This window comes from Geotrypetes seraphini, chromosome 7 (genome assembly GCF_902459505.1).
Source record: "Geotrypetes seraphini chromosome 7, aGeoSer1.1, whole genome shotgun sequence".
NCBI classification, from domain to species: domain Eukaryota; kingdom Metazoa; phylum Chordata; class Amphibia; order Gymnophiona; family Dermophiidae; genus Geotrypetes; species Geotrypetes seraphini.
Window position 1 is genome coordinate 63,455,163 of NC_047090.1, and position 18,793 is coordinate 63,473,955.

An 18,793-nucleotide genomic window follows, 5' to 3' on the forward strand; every position below is an offset into this window, starting at 1 on the left:
ACTTCCTGGACCCGTACCTAGGAAGTAACCTCAGAGGAAGAGCTGATGCTAGCACGATCAGCAGCTTGGAGTTACTGCTCACTCTGGGAACGTTAAAGAGGTGTGGGGAAAGGGAGGGGGTGCACGTGTGTAGTTGGGGGGGCAGGGAAGGAGCAGGGGGGGCAGAGAGGAGTGGGTGCCAGCGCCCCCACCAGGACCACTGCGCAGTTGCATTAATTATCATATTTAATGATGGCTAACAGAGATGTGATAATTGCTAGTTGAAAACTTTCCCTTTTGTCAGTCTGTTTGGAAGCTGTGCAATAACTTTAAAGAGCTGAAAATGCTGTCTGTTGCTGACAGATAAAATATGTACACAGCATACAATGAAATAGGAGGACGAAGATTGGGAACCTAGGAATTAGACCAAAGGCAAGATGCCTTCTCCTGGATGAATGAAAAGAGAGGCTCTCAGCATGTGAGTGTGATGTTCTCCAATTATGTGTGTGTCACACCTAATGAGTGTGACTTGAGGCTAGATTCACTAACTGATCCAATTCGTGAGGTTGCCGGCTGCCGGATTCACAACGCGATTGCATGCAAATGGGGGCGATCAGAATCACGCCCCCAACTGACTGCACGAATCGCTGAATAGTGATCGCAACGCATGCGCAGACCATCTTCTTTGTCTGTAGATGGTCTGCACATGCTTACAGGGCTTTTGAATTAATTTTTAAAAAACTTTTTAACTTCATGAACCCTTGGTTTTAACCCGCAGGTTAAAACCACGGGCTCGCACTGCGGGGAAGGGCAGGAGAATCGGGGCAGAGAGCAGGGCGGCAAGAGGTGAGTTGGGACAGAGAGCAGGGCAGTTGGAAAGGACCTGAGCGACTGGTCCTCATTTTTTTTTTTTTTTTAGTGAATCGCTGCCTGCCTATATTTGCATGCCATCCCCCCTCATTTGCATGCACTGATCGGATCGGGCGCGGATCGGATTGGGAGTAAGGTTAGTGAATCAGGTCGGGGTCGCTAAGTGATCGCAAAGTAGTCGGGACACGATTGGTGTCCCTAGTGAATCTAGCCCTTGAAGCTTTTCAAGTGAAAGTTCACACCATACTACAAAGCCTCCACAATTAGAAAGTCTAAATTACTTCTTTTACCCATTAAAATGTTGGTGGGGGTGGCAACCTACTTACTGGCTGCTCCAACATTTAAAGCTGAAAAGGATAATTCGTATAATGCAGTCGCCTACCCTCTCTTTCTCAAGTTAGCCAATAAATCAAAAGAAGACAGTGTTAAAAGGAGCATTCACAAGCAAATCAATAGCATAGATATAGAGAAAAACACGGGAACAGTGTTTCAGAATGAATTTCTAGCTCTTATAGAAACATTGAAACATGATGGCAGATAAAGGCTAAATGGCCCATCCAGTCTGCCCATCCCCAGCATCTACTATCTCCTCTCCCTGAGAAATTCCACATGCCTGCCGCACACTTTCTTGAATTCAAACACCTTCTTTGTCTCCCCCACCTCCCCTGGGAAACTATTCCATGCATCTACCATCCTTTATGTAAAAAAAAAGGATTTTCGTAGATTATCTCTGTGGCCTTCATGAGAGGGCATAGTATAAAAATAAGAAGTTATAGGCTCAGGAGTATTTCAAAGTCTTAATCATATCCCCTCTTTCCCACCTTCTTTCCAGAGTATATTTGCTGAGGTCTCTAAGGGCTCCTTTTACAAAGGTGTGCTTGCGTTTTTAGCGCACGCACCGGATTAGCACATGCTAGCTGAAAAACTACCACCTGCTCAAGAGGAGGCAGTAGCGGCTAGCGCATGCTATTCTGCAAGTTAAGGTCCTAACGCACCGTTGTGAAAGGAGCCCTAAGTCTGTCCCCATATGATTTTTTAAAATAATATCTTTATTGGGTCAAGCAATATAACCATAACACAACCAAGAACAACAAGGCAACAAGCAACAAGCCAGAGCAGAGCAACAGTACACGTACATAAGAAAAGGTATTCAATCCATCTACAAAGTAGCTCCCATCATAAGGTACCAGGTGTGTCACGGCCAGCCACTCGGCCAGTTTTACATTAGACAAAACACAATCAAGCAAACATTTCCCCCCTACAAAGTCCCTGATTCTACAAAAGAAACAGAAAACCCCCCAACATGCATTCTCCAATCACACCACACTCACCCCCAACCCCCCTCGACAGAGATCATTGCCCAATTTTGTAGCCAATCTCTGGACCAACTCTATCCTATTTACATATACTCAAATATAAACCTAGATTTTTGGGCCCAGAAATGGGGATCTCAGTTTATATTTGAATCTTACTACTACTACTTATCATTTCTACGTGCTGCTTGATGTGTGCAGCACTGTACATTAAACATGTAAGAGACAAACCCTGCTCAATAGAGCTTACAATCTAATTAAGACAGGCAAACAGGACATATAGGGGTTAGGGGATTTCTCACAGGGGGAATGATAAAACAGACATGAACCCATCTCATGTCTCTCCCTGGGCCAACCTTAAGCTTTGCTGGTCCAGTGGTGAGCCAGGGCAAGAGCGATCCTCCTATGCTTCTGCCCCGTGCAATCTCTCTACTCAGAATGGCTGATGCACGTTCCCACAGTAACCTTGTGAGACTGCCATGAGTTCGGTTTATATTAGAGTCAACCTTTTTTCCCCCTTTTTGGGAGAAAAAGGTTATCTCTGTTTATATTTGGATAGATTTATATTTGAGTATATACGGTATAACTTTTTGAAGGTGTAGTCTCCAGAATTGCATAAAGTATTCTATATAGGGATTTACAAAGTGGTACTATCACTTCTTTTTTCCTACTGATCATTCCTCTTACTGAATATCCTACTGGCTTTGAATGTCATTTTTTATGATTTTATAGGAACAGATTTTAAAGTTGTGTGCTTTATGCTCAAAGGCTTTTTCCAGTTATGTAATTGTGTTTTGTGATTTTTTAAAAAACATTTTATCTTGATTTTGACATTTTACAACACTATTTAATGGGGCTGATATTCAAAGACACTTATCCAGTTAGCAGGTACTCCTAACCAGATAAGTGCCAATGAGCAGGATATTGGAAAAAACAGTGTTAAACCAATTACACTCTTTCATCGACAAACACAGAGCCCTATCCACCTTCTAATTGGGATTCAGGAAAATTCCACATTATTGAAACCATCCTTCCCAATATCATCGATGACTACTGAAAACTCATGGATAAGGATATTGATGTCCTTCTGGTGCTGCTGGATCTCAACATGGTGTCAGCACTATTGACCATCCTCTTATCATTGCACAGCTCTCTGAAATTGGTATCTGAGATGCTACATTACGATAGTTTGCCTCCTTTCTGAATAATAGATCCCAAATCGTACTGTTCAATGATGCACTATCGAAACCAAAACTGATCAAATACTGTGTACTGCAAGGGGCTCTGCTATTCCCTCTATTATTCAATATCTATATTAGGCCTGTCCTAGAAATAGCCCTCAAGTACCAAATATGGATTCACTCTTTCGCAGACGACATACAACTATACCTACCGTTAGGAGAAACCCATGACACCCAGATCACGAAACTCCTAAACTGGCTCTCAGAAATCAAAAACTGGATGTCCATCAACAAATTACAACTAAATGCAGCTGCTTTGGATCCGCAAAGAACACTGCATCTACATTCATCCCTCTCTATGCTGTGACTCGACTACCATAATTACAAAAGACCAAGTGTGCAGGCTAGGAATACTCCATAACTCCAACCTGTCACTTTCCTGTCCTAAAAATAACCCGCAATTACCAAATGTGGATTCACTCCTTCACAGATGATATCCAACTATACCTACTGTTAGGAGAAACCTGTGATACCCAGATCACGAAACTCCTATACTGGCTCTCGGAAATCAAAAACTTGGTATCCGTTAACAAATTAAAACTAAACGCCTCTAAAACAGAACTGCTTTGGATCCGCAAAGAACATTGCAACTACATCTGTCCTTCGCTATTTTGTGACTCAACTACCATAATTACATAAGACCAAGCGTGCAGCCTAGGAATACTCCATGACTCCAACCTGTTGCTTTCCAACCATATCTCTCAGGTGGTATCTTCTTCATTTTACTACCTGTGACAGCTCTGAAAAATAAGGAACTACTTTTCTGAGTCTGACTTCACCCATCTACTCTATGCCTTAGTCCTCTCCCACATGGATTACTGCAACACGCTATTCAACGATCTTATGGCAAAGAATGTTCAACATCTCCAGCATGTACAAAATGCAGCAATCACACTTCTAAAAAGCCTTCCATTCCCACAACTCTGTCTCCCAGGGTATATCGTCTGCTTACTGGCTGCCCGTAGCCAAACGTTGTGTCCTCAAGGGCCTGATACTAGCATTCAAATCTTTGCACAACATGATGGCCAAGTTTCCTCCGTACGTGCTGAAAAGGTCCCTCCACTCATAGTTCACATATCCCTCAAAATGCCTCCTTTGCGTGCCCTTCAACTGCAAACCGCCAAATGACGTTCCTACTCCCACTTCATACCGAGCCACTGGAATCGACTGCCATCACAGATTAGATCCCTTGAAGGACTCCTCAACCTTAGGAAAGCACTAAAAACATACTTGTTCACATAACTCCCCCACCCACAACCGACAGATTACAAAGAAATGTGTATTGATAGAAGATCCTCTGTATGTGCCGCATTAGGATAAAAACTTGTGTGGTTTTTTTCCACTTCTTTATTCATTTTTAAAAAATTAACAATAAGTGTAACAGCATTTATAACATTTTAAACTCAAATACAACACTTAATATTTTGTTGAAAAATCTTGCACTGTAACACTGACAAATTTAACCTGTAAACTGTATATTAGTATTAGATCCCTGGTATGTGTCAAGTTAGGACAGTGTTCTCGAACTGGGTTGCAAGGCACAGTGGTGTGCCCCAAAGAGATTCCAGGTGTGCCATGAGAGATTCCAGAATTTTACTTTATTTTTAAAAATTCCATTCATAAGTATACACTAGAATAGATGACATGTCCCCAGGTTAAGAGCAGGTTCTGTTTTTTAAACCGTTCTTAAGATGAATTTGTATGTAACTCAGATCCTAGTATTTTCGCCACCTTTTCCATCTCCTTGAGGCCCTTTCCATCCATCCCACTGTTCCCTCTCCACCACCACATCCAACATTACTTCCTCTCATCTTTCTCTTCCCCATGCATCTCTACTCCACTCCTCTCCCACCACCATGTTCAATAATTCTCTTTCCCTCTCTATTCCCAACAATTCTCCTCTTTCTTCATCTCTCCATGTGCACCATCTCTCTCTCCCTCAGACACCCAATTCTCCCTTTCTATTCCCTTCCCCACCTCAGCATCACTTTCCCTCACTCCCTCTTTTCTTCCATCCTGTGTCTTATGCTCCCCTCCCTCCCTCCATTCTGTGTCCCATGTTCATGCCCCATCCCTCCTTTGCATAATTTGAACATTGGAAATTTCTGATTTCTTATTGAAATGCAATCCACGGAAGAATATGAACTTGGGAGGTTTTTGTGGCTCATGAAGCTCTTCTCAGGCATTTTTTCTCCCAACTGTGCAGCTATTTAGGAGTGGGAGTGGGATCAGTGATCACTGGGGGAGAGTAGGGGGGCCATATTTTCATCCCATCAGTGGTCATCTGGTGAGTTTGGGCACCTTTTTGGCTCTTATTTATTTTAAAAACAAGTCTAGCCCAAAATGTCCAAATTGTGCCCTGGATGCTTTGTGGCAGGAGTGACCTAGTGGCTAGAGCTACAGCCTCAGCACCCTGAGATTGTGGGTTCAAACCCAATTCTGCTCCTTGTGACCCTGGGCAAGTTACTCAATCCTCCATTGCCTCAGATACATTAGATAGATTGTGAGCCCACCGGGACAGAAAGGGAAAATGCTTGAGTACCTGATTGTAAACTGCTTAGATCACCTTGATAGGCAGTATATAAATACCTAATAAAATAACAAAATAGAATGTTTGATTATTGCTGTAAAACATCCAAGTGCAAAGCCTGCCCTAATCCTGCCCACAACACGCTTCTAATACATTGCCTTACGATTTAGATGCACTGGAGACAAACTGACCAGAATGATGCCTAAAAAGTCAGTTTCGAAGATGCCTACTTGGATGTTTTGATTAGTAAGATGTCCGAGTGCCAGTTTATGCTGTCTTTTGGACATCTATCTTTTTTGAAAATGAGCCCCATTATATTCTAATTCCCAACTAGATTATGATGTACAAGCTTTTTCTTTTTATTACTTATAGTGTACTTCTTTCATTTTATATTATTCAAAATAATAAATGGCCCAGGATGTTTAGAGTTGTTTTTGGTTTTCATTTTCAGAAACTTGTGCTGTCAACAATGGAGGCTGTGATCGTACATGCAAAGATACAGCCACAGGGGTTCATTGTAGTTGCCCAGTTGGATTTACCCTGCAGCCTGATGGGAAAACATGCAAAGGTCAGCTTCTGTTTACTTTGCCATACGTCATTTGCTTTTAGACATTACCAAATGTAAATATTGAAAAACATAATTATTACAAGTAAGAACATAGTTGAAACCATATCTGGATTTGAAAATATATTTACCCTTTCAACCTGCCCTTCCTCCACTGTATCTGAATGTGCCTAGCTAAATACAATTTTCTTTTCTAATTATTATTATTATAAAATTTATCCTTTGATAGAACAAGGTATTCATTGTAATTTGGTTTGAGCTTACCATTTGAATCATCTACCAGGTCATTTTCTTTTTACCTAAATGAATAGGTCTGAGTCTTATCATTACATAAAAAGATTAGGTTCTTACCTTCCTAATATCTTTTCTAGTAGATAGGTGTGTCATTCTGGACAGTAGGGTATTCTCATGATGCAGAAAAGTAGAGATGGAACAGAGCACATCAACTGGGGATTATTTCACATAATTGAGTCTCAATACTGAAGGAATTCTTCCAAATATACTTTATTAATATAAATAGACCCAACACAGTCTATGTTTTGGCTCAAAGAGCCTGCCTCAGGGGTACATATTGTATATTGTCTAAAAAGACATAGTGTAAATTAGATGTTCTGTTTTTTCCATATTTGTGTTAGACATTTGTTTTAGTGTTATATTTTTTATGATTTTTAACTTGTTTCAACACTATGGATATGTTTATTAATATCTATAATTTACACCAAGTATGTTTTCTTTTTAGACAATATATGTACCCCTGAGGCAGGCTCTTTAAACCGAAACAGAAACCATGTCAGGTCCATTTATATCAATAAAGTATATTTGGAAGAATTCCTTCAGTATTGAGACTCAATTATGTGAAATAATCCCCGGTTGATACGCATTGTTCCATCCCCACTTTTCTGCATTTTGTTCGTTTTTCGTGGGGTTTTGTTTTGTTGTTTTTGTATGCACCCAGTAGAGTATTCTCTTCATGCTCATGAGCCATGCAGAAAGAATACACTCCATGTTTTCAACTCCATCTCCTTCTCCAGAGGGCTCTGCTGCCCCCTTCAGCAGGTGATAGCCCTGTATAGGAACAGATAAGAAAGAGGGGTACGGGGAGACTTCTTGAACTACAAATCTGTTCTCTGCCCTGAAAGTATAACAAACATGTTTAACATTTTAATTGAACAATCAAAACATTGAAATAATCATACCAATCAGAAATATTTATGGAGCTCAAACTTTCCCCCAATGAATTATAGCAATAGATTGTTCTTCATACGCTTGAGGTCTGACTGACATCAAAATCTCAGTTTTGACTTGAACTTCTGATTGAGACAGTAGGCACATGGATAGATAACTGACAGGGCAGAGTTCCACCTATCTACTAGAAAAGATATTAGCAAGGTAAGAACTTAATCTCTTTTTTTAGTGCAATAGGTGTGTGATTCTGGACAGTAGGAATGTACAAAAGCAGTCCCAGAAATCTAGGGCGGGACCTCTGCGCCTGCTTTTATAACTAAGGACTCAAAGACGGTGTCCTGCTGTGCTGTAATGTCTACTCTGTAGAACTTGGAGAATGTGTGCAGAGTGGACCAGGTCGCTGTCCTACAAATCTCTCTGCTTCTTGTGGAATGTTCTTGTGGTAATTGCTTGCCACAGGCAATATATGCTGACGAGATAGCCATCCATATCCATCTTGAAATGTTAGTTTTAGACACCGGAATATAACGTCTATCCTGACTGGTGAGCACAAACAGATGATTCAACAATCAGAACTCATTGGTGACCTCTAGATAATGTAGGAGGACTTTCCTCACATCTAGCTTTCTCAGAATCCGGTCCTTTTTCTTTGACCCTGTGGTCTGGAATGTTAGTAATCTTACCTTTGACATGAAATGCCAAAAAGACTTTTGGCAAAAAAGGACAAAAATGTGTGCAAGGTCATTCCTGCCTCCATGACCTTGAGGAAGTGCTCCCTGTATGACAGTTCTGCAGCTCTGAGACTCATCTCGCTGACATAATGGCCACAAATAAAAAGGTCTTGATGGCTAGATCCAACAAGGATGTCTCCTGAATAGGCTCATATGGAGCCTGATTGAGACCTTGCAAAAACACATTATGGTTCCATGATGGAAATGGTTGTTTTATCGGTGATCTGAGCCTCTGTGCCTCCTTTATGAATCTGGCTATGTCTGGATGTGAAACCAGAAGAGATTTATGTTCACAAGTTCTGAAGCACGAGAGGCCTGCCAGTTGAACTCTAATAGATGCCACCACTTGGCCTTTGTTGAGACCTGCTTGAAGGAATGTTAGCACCACCAAGTTCGGAGCATCAAATGGCTACATCTGCTCCTTAATGCACCAGTTTTGAAATGTTTCCCATGTCTTAGTGTAAACAGAGACTATCATAGGCTTCTTGACTCTGAGGAGTGTAGCAATGTCTACCTCTGAGTATCCTTTCTGCTTTAACACTATGCATTCAAGAGCCATGCTGTAACACCAAAGTGATCTGGATCTTCTATGACTACTGGGCCCTGAGATAGAAGATCAGACTGTACCTGCTGTTTGAGATGCCTATCCCTCTAAAGACACACTAGGTCTGCATACCACGGCCTGTGTGGCTAATCGGGTGCCACTCTCCCTGGGTGGTTTGCTATCCTTTGAAGTATTCGCTCTATCATGGGTCATGGAGGGAACAAGTACAAGAGCTCGATCTTTGACTTTAGTTGGACTAGGATGTCTAAGCCTTCACTTCCAGGCTCAGCTCTTCAACTGAAGAACCAGTCCACCTTCTTGTTCTTCACCATAGCCATCAGATCAAAAGTTGGCCAACCCCATAGAAGAACTATGGACTGGAATACTGCTGCAGATAGGGTCGACTCTCCCAGGTCTAAGGTCTGCCTGCTGAGTTAATTGGCCTAGATATTATTTACTCCCACTACATGTGCTGCAGAGATCACCTGTAGGTGCAGCTCTGCCCACCAGAACAATAAGTGGGCTTCTATGCTGAGCTGCGCACTCTTGGTGCTTCCTTGGGAATTGACATATGCCACCGCTGTAGCATTGCCTGAAAAAACTCAGACCTCCAGTCCTTCCAGACTCCTCTCCAGCTTCTGTAATTCTGTAATACCAGACAAATGGCTCGAAGTTACATTCTGTTGATATACCACTTTCTCTGGGAGGGCAACCACTGCCCCTGTATTGGGCATCTGTTGAAATGGCCTCCCTAGCCGAACAAGCTGGCATCTGTTGTGAGAATCACCTGTGAAGTTATCATGAGGGGTATGCCCCACAATAATGACTGTGGACGGAGCCACCAACCCATAATGCGGGGGATTCCAAAATCCACAGGAGAGTCATTTTGAAAGGTCACTTTGGGCAGCCACAAAACTTAGAGACTTGAAGAAAGCACAGATGTTTATTAGCATACATATGCGACTCCTGAGCTCCAAGCTGGCTTCAGAAGTCCCGAAAACAGGAAGTTACAGAGATATTTATACATTCTTCTGGCTATACAACTGAATTCTAGAAAAAACTTTTCACATGTTACTTTTCTTAACAATCATTGGTGCTAAGCTCACACTAGCAGGTCATTAGCAGGTCACTTATCTAAGCCCTGCAGTCTTTCTGTTACATGTCGTTTATGCTGAGATTGCCATAAGAAGTTAGAATGCCCAAGCTAAACCCAGTGCAGGCAGGCTAGAACATCAGATAAGTTAGGTCTGCAGCTAAACATAATTCAGCATTTTATTAAAGAGAAAACTTAGTTCAACACTTAGGAAAACCAGTCCCAGACTCCTTCAATTTGAAGGGAGTTCAGTTGTGAAGAACACCGAGACAGCATCATGTTCTGTAGAGGGTGCATGTGAGCCTTCACTCTTGGGACTACTTCTATAGTGGCTGCTGTGGAGCACAGCACTTGATGGAGTGCCACGCAGATTATTATTATTATTATTTTATTTCTTATATACCGCCAAAGCTGTAGTAGTTCGAGGCGGTTCACAACAAAAAAGGGCTGGACAATCAGCGAATAGTTACAATCAGTGAATATAGATACAACAAAGAATCAGCTAATACGGTTTACAACAGAGGAGGGCTGGTGATGGCTTGGCCTCAGTCCCATTATCTGCATGCAAAGCTTCTGTCTGCTTGCTGGAAGATAAACCCAGCCTTATGTTGTGTTGAATAGCACTCCCAGGTATTCCAGGGGATTCTAAAATTCACTATATAGCCGAGGCTTTGCAAGAGCTGGACCACAAGCCACTGTTTGTTCTCTTTATAAGAATGACGAAGCCCTGATCAACCAATTATCCAGATATAATAATAATAATAACAGTTTATATACCGCAGGACCGTGAAGTTCTATGCGGTTTACAATAATTAAAAGATGGTACAACTTGAGTGGAATAAACAGACAGAGTTAAGAGCTAGTGATTAGCAGGTATAGATTAACAGTTGTTTTGGAGTAAGAATTGTACAGGTCAGCTGCCTAAATACTTCAGAAACAATTGTAACGCTGCCCTGCAGAGATGCTCTGCTGTCACCACCATCACCTTAGTGAACGTGCGGGATGCTGTTGCCAATCCAAATGGGAATGCCAAGAACTGATAATGTTTCTCTAGCAAATGAAATCGCAGGAATCTCCTGTGTTCTGGAAATATGGGAATGTGCAGGTAGGCTTCCATCATGTCTAGGGAAGCTAGAAATTCCCCCAGAGCTTCGGTTGTGATGACTAATTTAATGGTTTCCTTGTGAAAGCATAGAACCTTCAGGGCCTCATTGACGTGTGTGAGATCCAGAATGGGTCTCTGATCTTCTGAGTCTTTCTTGAGCGCTATAAAGTATATAGTTTCATTGGCTATATGGCCTGAATTTCTTCAAGTCTCTGCAATATTACTAAGATTCTGCATGACTTTTCTAGGTGCCCCACCAGAGAGTCCACAAACCAGTCTTTTAGGGGATGGACAGATTCGAGCTGAATGATATCCAGCACCCAGTGGTCTAAAGAGATCTGCTTCCAGACCTCTGTATACAGCGAAATCCTTCCTCCTATCTTCACAGGGAAGACTTAGGACCTGATGCCTTCTTGGAGGATGAAGTGGGGTGAAGACCGGTGGCTTGGCTTCACCTAGATCCTCTGAGTTTCTATGTTGATCCCTGATAGGATCTCTGAAATGAGGTTCCACCCAAGTACTGATAACAAGGTTCAACCCGAGGTGCTGTCAGGCAGATAGTTTAGTTGGTGATCTGTCACGGTAGCCATCCAGACCCTTTCCAAACATCATCTGCCCTTTGAAAAGGAGTTTGCTGAGAATAGCCTTGGAGATGGCATCCCCTGTCCATTGCTTAATCCAGAGCATTCTAGGGACTGAAATCGAATAAGCTGAGACTATACTCATGTCTAGGATTACCAGGCGTCCGGGAAAATCCGGACATGTCCTTTATAGAGGACTGTCCTGGTGCCCGGAGGGATTTCCAAAACCCAGCCGTTTGTCTGGATTTTGGAAATACCTGAGCTTGGGGCTGCATCTTGAGGCACTCTGCGCATGCTTGGACGTCGATGTGATGATGTCATACATGCACACATGCACGTGACATTATTATGTCAATGTCTGCAAATGTGCAGAGGCCCTCCAGATCTGGGGAAGGGGAAAGAGACAGGAGGTTCAGCTGGGGGCAGGGATGGGGAGCAGAAGAGGGTGGAACTGGGGGCAGAATGGGATGGGGCCAGTTGTCCTCTTTGTTTAAAGAGGAAATCTGGCAACTCTACTCATGACTCTGATGATGTCATAAAGATTATCAGCCACATAATTCACTCCTGCCAGCAAAAGCTGTGACAAAGGCTCGTTCTCTGCCAGGGTGAGCCCATGCATTTTTATATAATAAGTGCATTGCACATAAGAGGCTACTACATCTGCTTTGATCCCTAAGGCAAAAGCTTCAAACTGTCTTTTTAGAACCACATCCCCTCTGCGATCCTGTGTCCTTTAGCACCATATTTCCCTCACTTGGTAGTGACGTGCACTTGGTTACCTGAGCACCTAATGAATTCACCTTAGGCTGGGTGAACATCTGTTGACACTCCTGTGCCATAGGATATAGCCTAGTCATTGTTTAGGCTAACTTTAAAGAATCCTTAAGAGCATCCCAGTGCTCCATGACTAAAACACTCATATCAGGATGCCAGGGAAAAGACTTGGGTTGCACTTGCACTTGCACTGAGTGGAAGGTTTGAACAGCCATCATACTGTGGGATCCTTTCATTGGTCAAGGGCCCCCACTGCTTCCTCTGTACTTGCTTTTGCTTGTGACCCTAAATCACCCAGCAGGGAAGATTTACTCTATGACATTAGGGGCATAAAAACTGATCCTTCACCTCCAAGTCCCTGTCAGAAAGGTTCCCAGGATCCTGGACAGCTTCTACCAATGACTCAGATGTGCCCTGAGCGACCAAGCCCCCTTGTGCGACCCTTGGCTTACCACCAGACCTCCTGTGAGCATTCCAGCTATCCAAATAGGTTCTCCACATCAAATTAACAAATTCAGGAAAAAAGTTTCTCCCAGGATACAGACCCCATAAAAGTTCCTCAGCCCTAGAGACCAAAGAGGAGGCTGAGCCTGACTCTCTCACCTCCCCTTCACGTGCTGAATGTCACGTGGCACAAGGGCACTCTTCTAGCATCCATCCAGTGCAAATCTGGCCTGAATTAGGAATAAAGAGCCTGAGGACTCCATCCCTGCCTATTATGAGGCAAAACGAGGTGATTTGAATGATCTAGAGAACTTTGAAAAAAAAAACCTGTGAAATCCAAGATGGCCATGGCGGCAATATTTTAGCACCAAGCAACAGCTCAAAAACGCTTTAACTAAAAGTAAAGAAACTCAGAAAACAGGATTTTAGAGGTGAGGGGCCCTATAGGATGTAGCAGAAACCTCCAAAAATATTTTTTTAGACTCTTCCCCACCCCCATTTTGCCCATAGACTATAACAGCCTTACTCACTGTGCAATTTGCTCTAAAGGTGCTGCAGCCTGCCTCAGTTCTAACTCATAGCTGAATCTGAGCGAAGAGACCCTGCCTTAATCATCCAGTCCTCCAAATGCCAAGATCCATGGGCTGCCAATCAGACTGAAATCGGGCTGATCCTCAACCACCGCGGAATCACATGTGAAAAGGGGGGGAGGGAAAATCACAGCCAGCACTCTGACTAGCCCTACCGAGCCCCCTATGGATGCCTAACAACCTGCGTTGAAGCCTCTGCTAATCAGTAAGTGAGCTAAATAAATGGGGATAAAGTTTTCTGCAGGCTGGCCAAACAGGTCCCCAAGGGATTAACCTGCCAGCTGCAGACCCAAGTCTGTTTCTTCTCTAGGCAGGCAGAGCTTTCCCCCGTACTGGGGAGCTCTGGTGCACCAAAAGCCACAAAAAAATGCAAAAAACACCAAAATTAATAAAGAAATATACAGAGCAGATCAGAACAGCACCTTCTGGTTCACCTGCAAAAGGAAAAACTGAATGGGGAAGGAGAAGGAGGTGGAGTGGAAAACCTAGAGTCAGTGGTGTAGTAAGGGGGGTGGTCTGCAAGGGTGCCATCATGGTGGGGGCACAGGACCCATCCTCCTCTTCGCCCCAAACCCACTCCTTCCCACTTCTCCTCACCATGCGCACCCCTTCTCTTCCCCGTACCTCTTTAACTATCCTGGGGCAAGCAGCATCACCATCTTGCTGCTTGCTCCAAGCGTTAGCTGTCCTTCTGATGTCACTTACAGGTCCTGCGCCTAGGAAGTAACAACAGAGAAAATGTCCATTCTCAAAAAAGATATCCAAAATGAGTTGTTTTTTTTGAGAATGGCCTACCTCTACATTCAGCAGTTTAAACAACCAGACCACCACTACGTCTAAACTTACAACACATTATCAACCAAAAAATAGCCTAAATCCCAAACGTCCAAAACAAGACCTTTTAGGCGAAGGAAGGGCCAGTCCTTTGCCTAAAAGCTGGATTCTGTAACCAGCGTCTATCAAAAACACCAGTTGCAGAATCCCCTCCTCCCCACAACGATCGCAGCAGGAGAGATGGCTCATTTCCCCTGCTGCAATCACGATCACCCCTTCTCCAAACTGCTGCGGCCCACAGCAGGAGGTTTGTAGTTCGGGGGGAGGGGTGATGGCGATCACAGCAGGAGAAATGGCCAATCTCTCCTGCCGCGATTGTGATCCACCTCTCCCGAAACAATACAGGCAGGAAGGAGTCCAACCCCTCCTGACGAGGCGTGAGCCCTGCGAAACCCCCACCCAACACAATACCGGCAGGAGGGAGCCCAACCCCTCCTGCCGAGGTGCGAGCCCCATCACATCCCACCCCCCTTAAAATATGGGCAGGAGGGATCCCAGGCTCTCCTGCCCACGATGCACCCCCCACAACCGCCCCCCCAAACCCCCGATCACCTCCTGAATCCAGTGACCCCCCGACCACTCCCCACTTTACTCACAGTAAGTTGCCCATCCACCCAGCAGGAGGGGTGAGGGGGATGAGGGAGTGTGAGGGGGTGGGGGAGTCATGGGGTCACGGGTTTCGGGAGCGATAGGTGTTTCGAGAGGCCAATCAGGGGTTCGGGAGATCTGGCTTTTTGATTGTCCAAGTACCGACTTAGGCCACTTTTTGGACGTTTTTTGTTTTTGTTTTTTTAAATTATGAGCCCCCTAGTGTACAAGAATAAATATTAGTGAATTGCAAAAGTCAACAGAGAATGTATGCTTTTCTTTTAATCAAATGTAAAGCCCCAAAGCTTATGCAAAATTACTGCTAGCAATTACAGAAATAAGTTTTTCTTGTTTATTTAGACTAAATAAACAACTAATGTTACTCCTGGAAAAATTCTGCGCAACTGCACAGTGCAGAACTTTGTACAGAATTCCACATCTGCTCAGAATTCTGCATACATTATGGAAAACTCTGCACAGATATTCTGTTCTAACCCTGACCCTCTCCCTGACTGACCAGCCAACTGAATCTCCCGTGAGAGTCAACATACACATGGGCCTTCCAAAGCACCAGCAGTGCAAGTGGCTGGATGGCAGAGGCAGCACTGTGAACAAGCTACATGCAGCCGCCCCGCCTGGGCCTTCCCTCTGCTGTGTCATCCATCTACAAGAAGTGACATGGCAGAGGGAGGGCCCTGATAGGGTGGCTGCAAGCTGTCTGTTCATAGAGTTGCCTCTGCCGGCTGGCCACTACTGCTGCTGCTGCTTTGGGAGGCTCACAGGTATATCAGCTCTCTTAGTGGAGTGGTTGGTCAGTTGGACGGAGGCCAGACCTGTAAGGTGAGGGTGAGGGGGCAGGAACATGGATGCTGGATTGCAATTTTTTGGGGCCAGGAGAGAACATGGATGCTATACCTACAGGAAAGAGGGGAGGGGACATGGATGCTGGACTGAAAGGGGGGGGGGGAGAGGAGGGAACATGGATTCTAGGTCCATGGAGAGGGAAAGGACATAAGAACATAAGTGCTGTAGGGCTGTAAGTGTGTAGGGGAGGGGTGTAGGAGGGGATATAGATGCTGGACTGCAAGTGGGGAGGAGAGGAGAGGACATGGATGCTAGACCTGCAGGGAGAAGAGAAGATGGGAGGGGACATGACTGCTGGACCTGTAAGTAGGCTCAGACCAGAAAGAGGGATGAGAAGAAGAGATGTTTGACTGTGGGGAATGGGGAAGGGATTCAGGATACAAGTAAAAGAGGAGGGGTTAGGTGAGGGGACATGGATGCTGGACTGACCCACAAGTGGGGATGAGGGGATGGTAGAGAGAGGAAGAGAGAGTGACCAAGACCAGGAAGGGGGTGAAAAGGGAGGAAGAAATTCTTAGCCAATGGAGAGAGGGAGAGAGAGAGAGAGATGCCAAACTATGGGGGCTAAGGAGGGGATTCAGAGTACAAGTGAGAGAGGGGTGGGATTTAGAGGGAAACTGAACTGCAGTTGGAGTGAGAGAGGGAACTGAGGAGGCTGGAACCTGAGAACGAAAAAGGCAGGAAGGAATTTCAAGCTTCAGGATAGGAGAATTCTATGCAAAACACTACAAATAAACTTTATATAATTTTGAAATATTTTGTGCAGAATTTTAAAACATTTTGTGCAGAATTTTCAAAATTGTTGCGCAGAATTCTTTCAGGAGTAAAGAGTATGCACATAAGTTAAATCATGTGAAATATAAGCTAGATGTTGTAGGCAGCATGTATTTAATCTTTGTGTTAATGAAAGTTAGCCTATTGGCAGGGACAGCCCTATAATGAGGCCAACTGAGGCGGTACTTTTGAGGGAGTGGCATCTTGCTGCGCTCTTTCTTCTGCTCCCCTTCCCGGCATCTAACCCTTTCACTCTTCTTCCCCAAATCAACATTTTTCCCATTCACCCCCCTCTCTACCCTCTGGCATCTACCTTTTATGTGCTGTAAAAGTTGGTAGCATTGGTAGCAATTCAGTGAGCTTCCCAGGCGCTGGTCCTGGTGTCTTCTCTCCACTCTGCCCACCTCAGAGGAAACAGGAAGTTGTCAGAGAGGGCGGGCTGCAGCGGAGAGAAGACGCTAGGACTGGCAACAGGGCAGCTCATTGAATCACGACAGAGAGAGAGCAGCAAGATGCCGCTCCCTCAGAGTGGCGCCTGAAGATATTGGACTCGGGGAAAGGAGTGGAAGAAGGTGAAGAAAGGAGGGAAAGATAGGCTCAGGGATGGGGTAAGGGAGGGAGAGATGTCAGATTTAAGAGATGGATAGGGAGGACAGAGGGGCTAGAAAGGGGACAGGAAGATATGGCAGAGGGGGGTAGAAGTGGGATAGGGAGAGATGGACTTGAGGAAGGATGGAGGGTGCAGGAGAGGTAGAGGTGGCAAAAGGGGTGAATGGGGGTCAGGGAGAGATGATGGTGTGAAAAGGGTAGAGGGAGAGATGGACTTGGTGGAGGGGGAAAATGGGGAGAGTGATATAGAGTTGGTGGAGGGGAAAATGGGACGAGATTGACTTGTTGGAGGAAGGCAAAATGGGGAGAGAGGGAGAGATGGACTTGATGAAGGAGGGCAAAATGGGGAGAGGGAGAGATGAACAACTCAGAGATAGAAGGGGAGGAGAGATAGGGAAAGGTGGAAGGATATGGATTCGGGGCCAGAAGGGGGAGGGAGATATCTCATACTTAGGAGGAGAGGGTAGAAGGGCAGAAAGGAGAGATTATTGACGTGAGGGAGGGAGAGTGAGAAAGGAAGAAAGAGAGGAAGAAAATGCTGGGTTACAAAAGTAGAGTAAAGGACAAGGAAAGTGAAGCTAAAAATGGTGGATTCATGTGAGAGAGTTGTGAAGGAGATGAGTGAAAGGAGAATAATCAGTACAGAGGGTAGAAATGTGGTAATGGGGAGCAGATAAAAAGGAATAGGTAGATGAGAAATGAGAAAGCAAGGGGATAAGAGAAGGGGATAAAAAAGGGCAAATTCTGTAAAGGACTCAGATGAAAATCTTGGAGATCTCTCTCTCTGTACAGGTGATTTTTAAGAAGGTTAATTCTATTTATAGAATCCAGAAGACTCCCATATTCAAAAAGGCCCAGCTGCCCTACCATTCCATGGTGGTCAAATCTGCTCTCAGAAGGGCCAGGTTCAAAGATTCATGCCTTTGGCTCCCAAAAGTAGGGAGGCTCAGACACTGGACTTTTTGGGGAGAAAGGTTTATCAGGCTTCAATACTTGCTCCTCACATTCAGGCTTACTAGCTCTACACAAACCTCTATTTGAAGTCCAGGGCCGCCATCAGGGCAGTACCACCAGTCCTGCATTCAGGGGCCCGGAGCTGACAGGGGGCTCGGGCTCCCCCAGGGTCCTAGGCCACAGTCTAGGGGGAGGGGCGGTCCGCCCCACGTGGACAAGAGAGAGCTGGACGGGGGACCCGCGGAGTTCAATACATCTCGAGCCGCGAGGCTCGTCTTCTGTTCCTGCCTGCCCTGCCGCTCACATATAGCCGATCGCAAGTGTTCCCCGATGTCAGCGCTGACGTTGGAGGGAGGGCTTAAGCAAAGCCTGCCCTCCGACGTCAACGCTGACGTCGGAGAATACTTCCGGTCGGCTATTTGTGCGCGGCAGTGCAGGCAGGAAACAGAAGACAAGCCTCGCGGCTTGAGCTTCGTTTTGCTGAGAAAGTTGCAAAGATGGGCTGGGAGGCAAACGCGGAACACAAAAGGGGGGAGGGAGTGCATTTTGGACACAAGGCATGAACTTGGGAGAGAGGAAGGGAGGGAAAGAGATGCTGAGGTGGGGGAGGGAATGGGTTTTTGGA

At 44.8% G+C, this 18,793-nt stretch overlaps 1 protein-coding gene across 6 annotated transcripts in view; it reads left to right on the plus strand.

Moving 5' to 3' along the window:
- Positions 1–18,793, plus strand: part of SCUBE1 (signal peptide, CUB domain and EGF like domain containing 1) — a 545,901-nt gene that overhangs the window by 284,212 nt on the left and 242,896 nt on the right. For 5 of the 6 annotated variants that reach the window (XM_033951623.1, XM_033951624.1, XM_033951620.1 and 2 more), the window contains one exon: positions 6,385–6,501. The exons of the other annotated variant lie outside the window; for it this stretch is intronic. In XM_033951623.1, the coding sequence (XP_033807514.1) occupies positions 6,385–6,501 (117 nt within the window). The remainder of the gene's footprint in view (positions 1–6,384; positions 6,502–18,793) is intronic. 6 annotated transcript variants of the gene reach the window in all.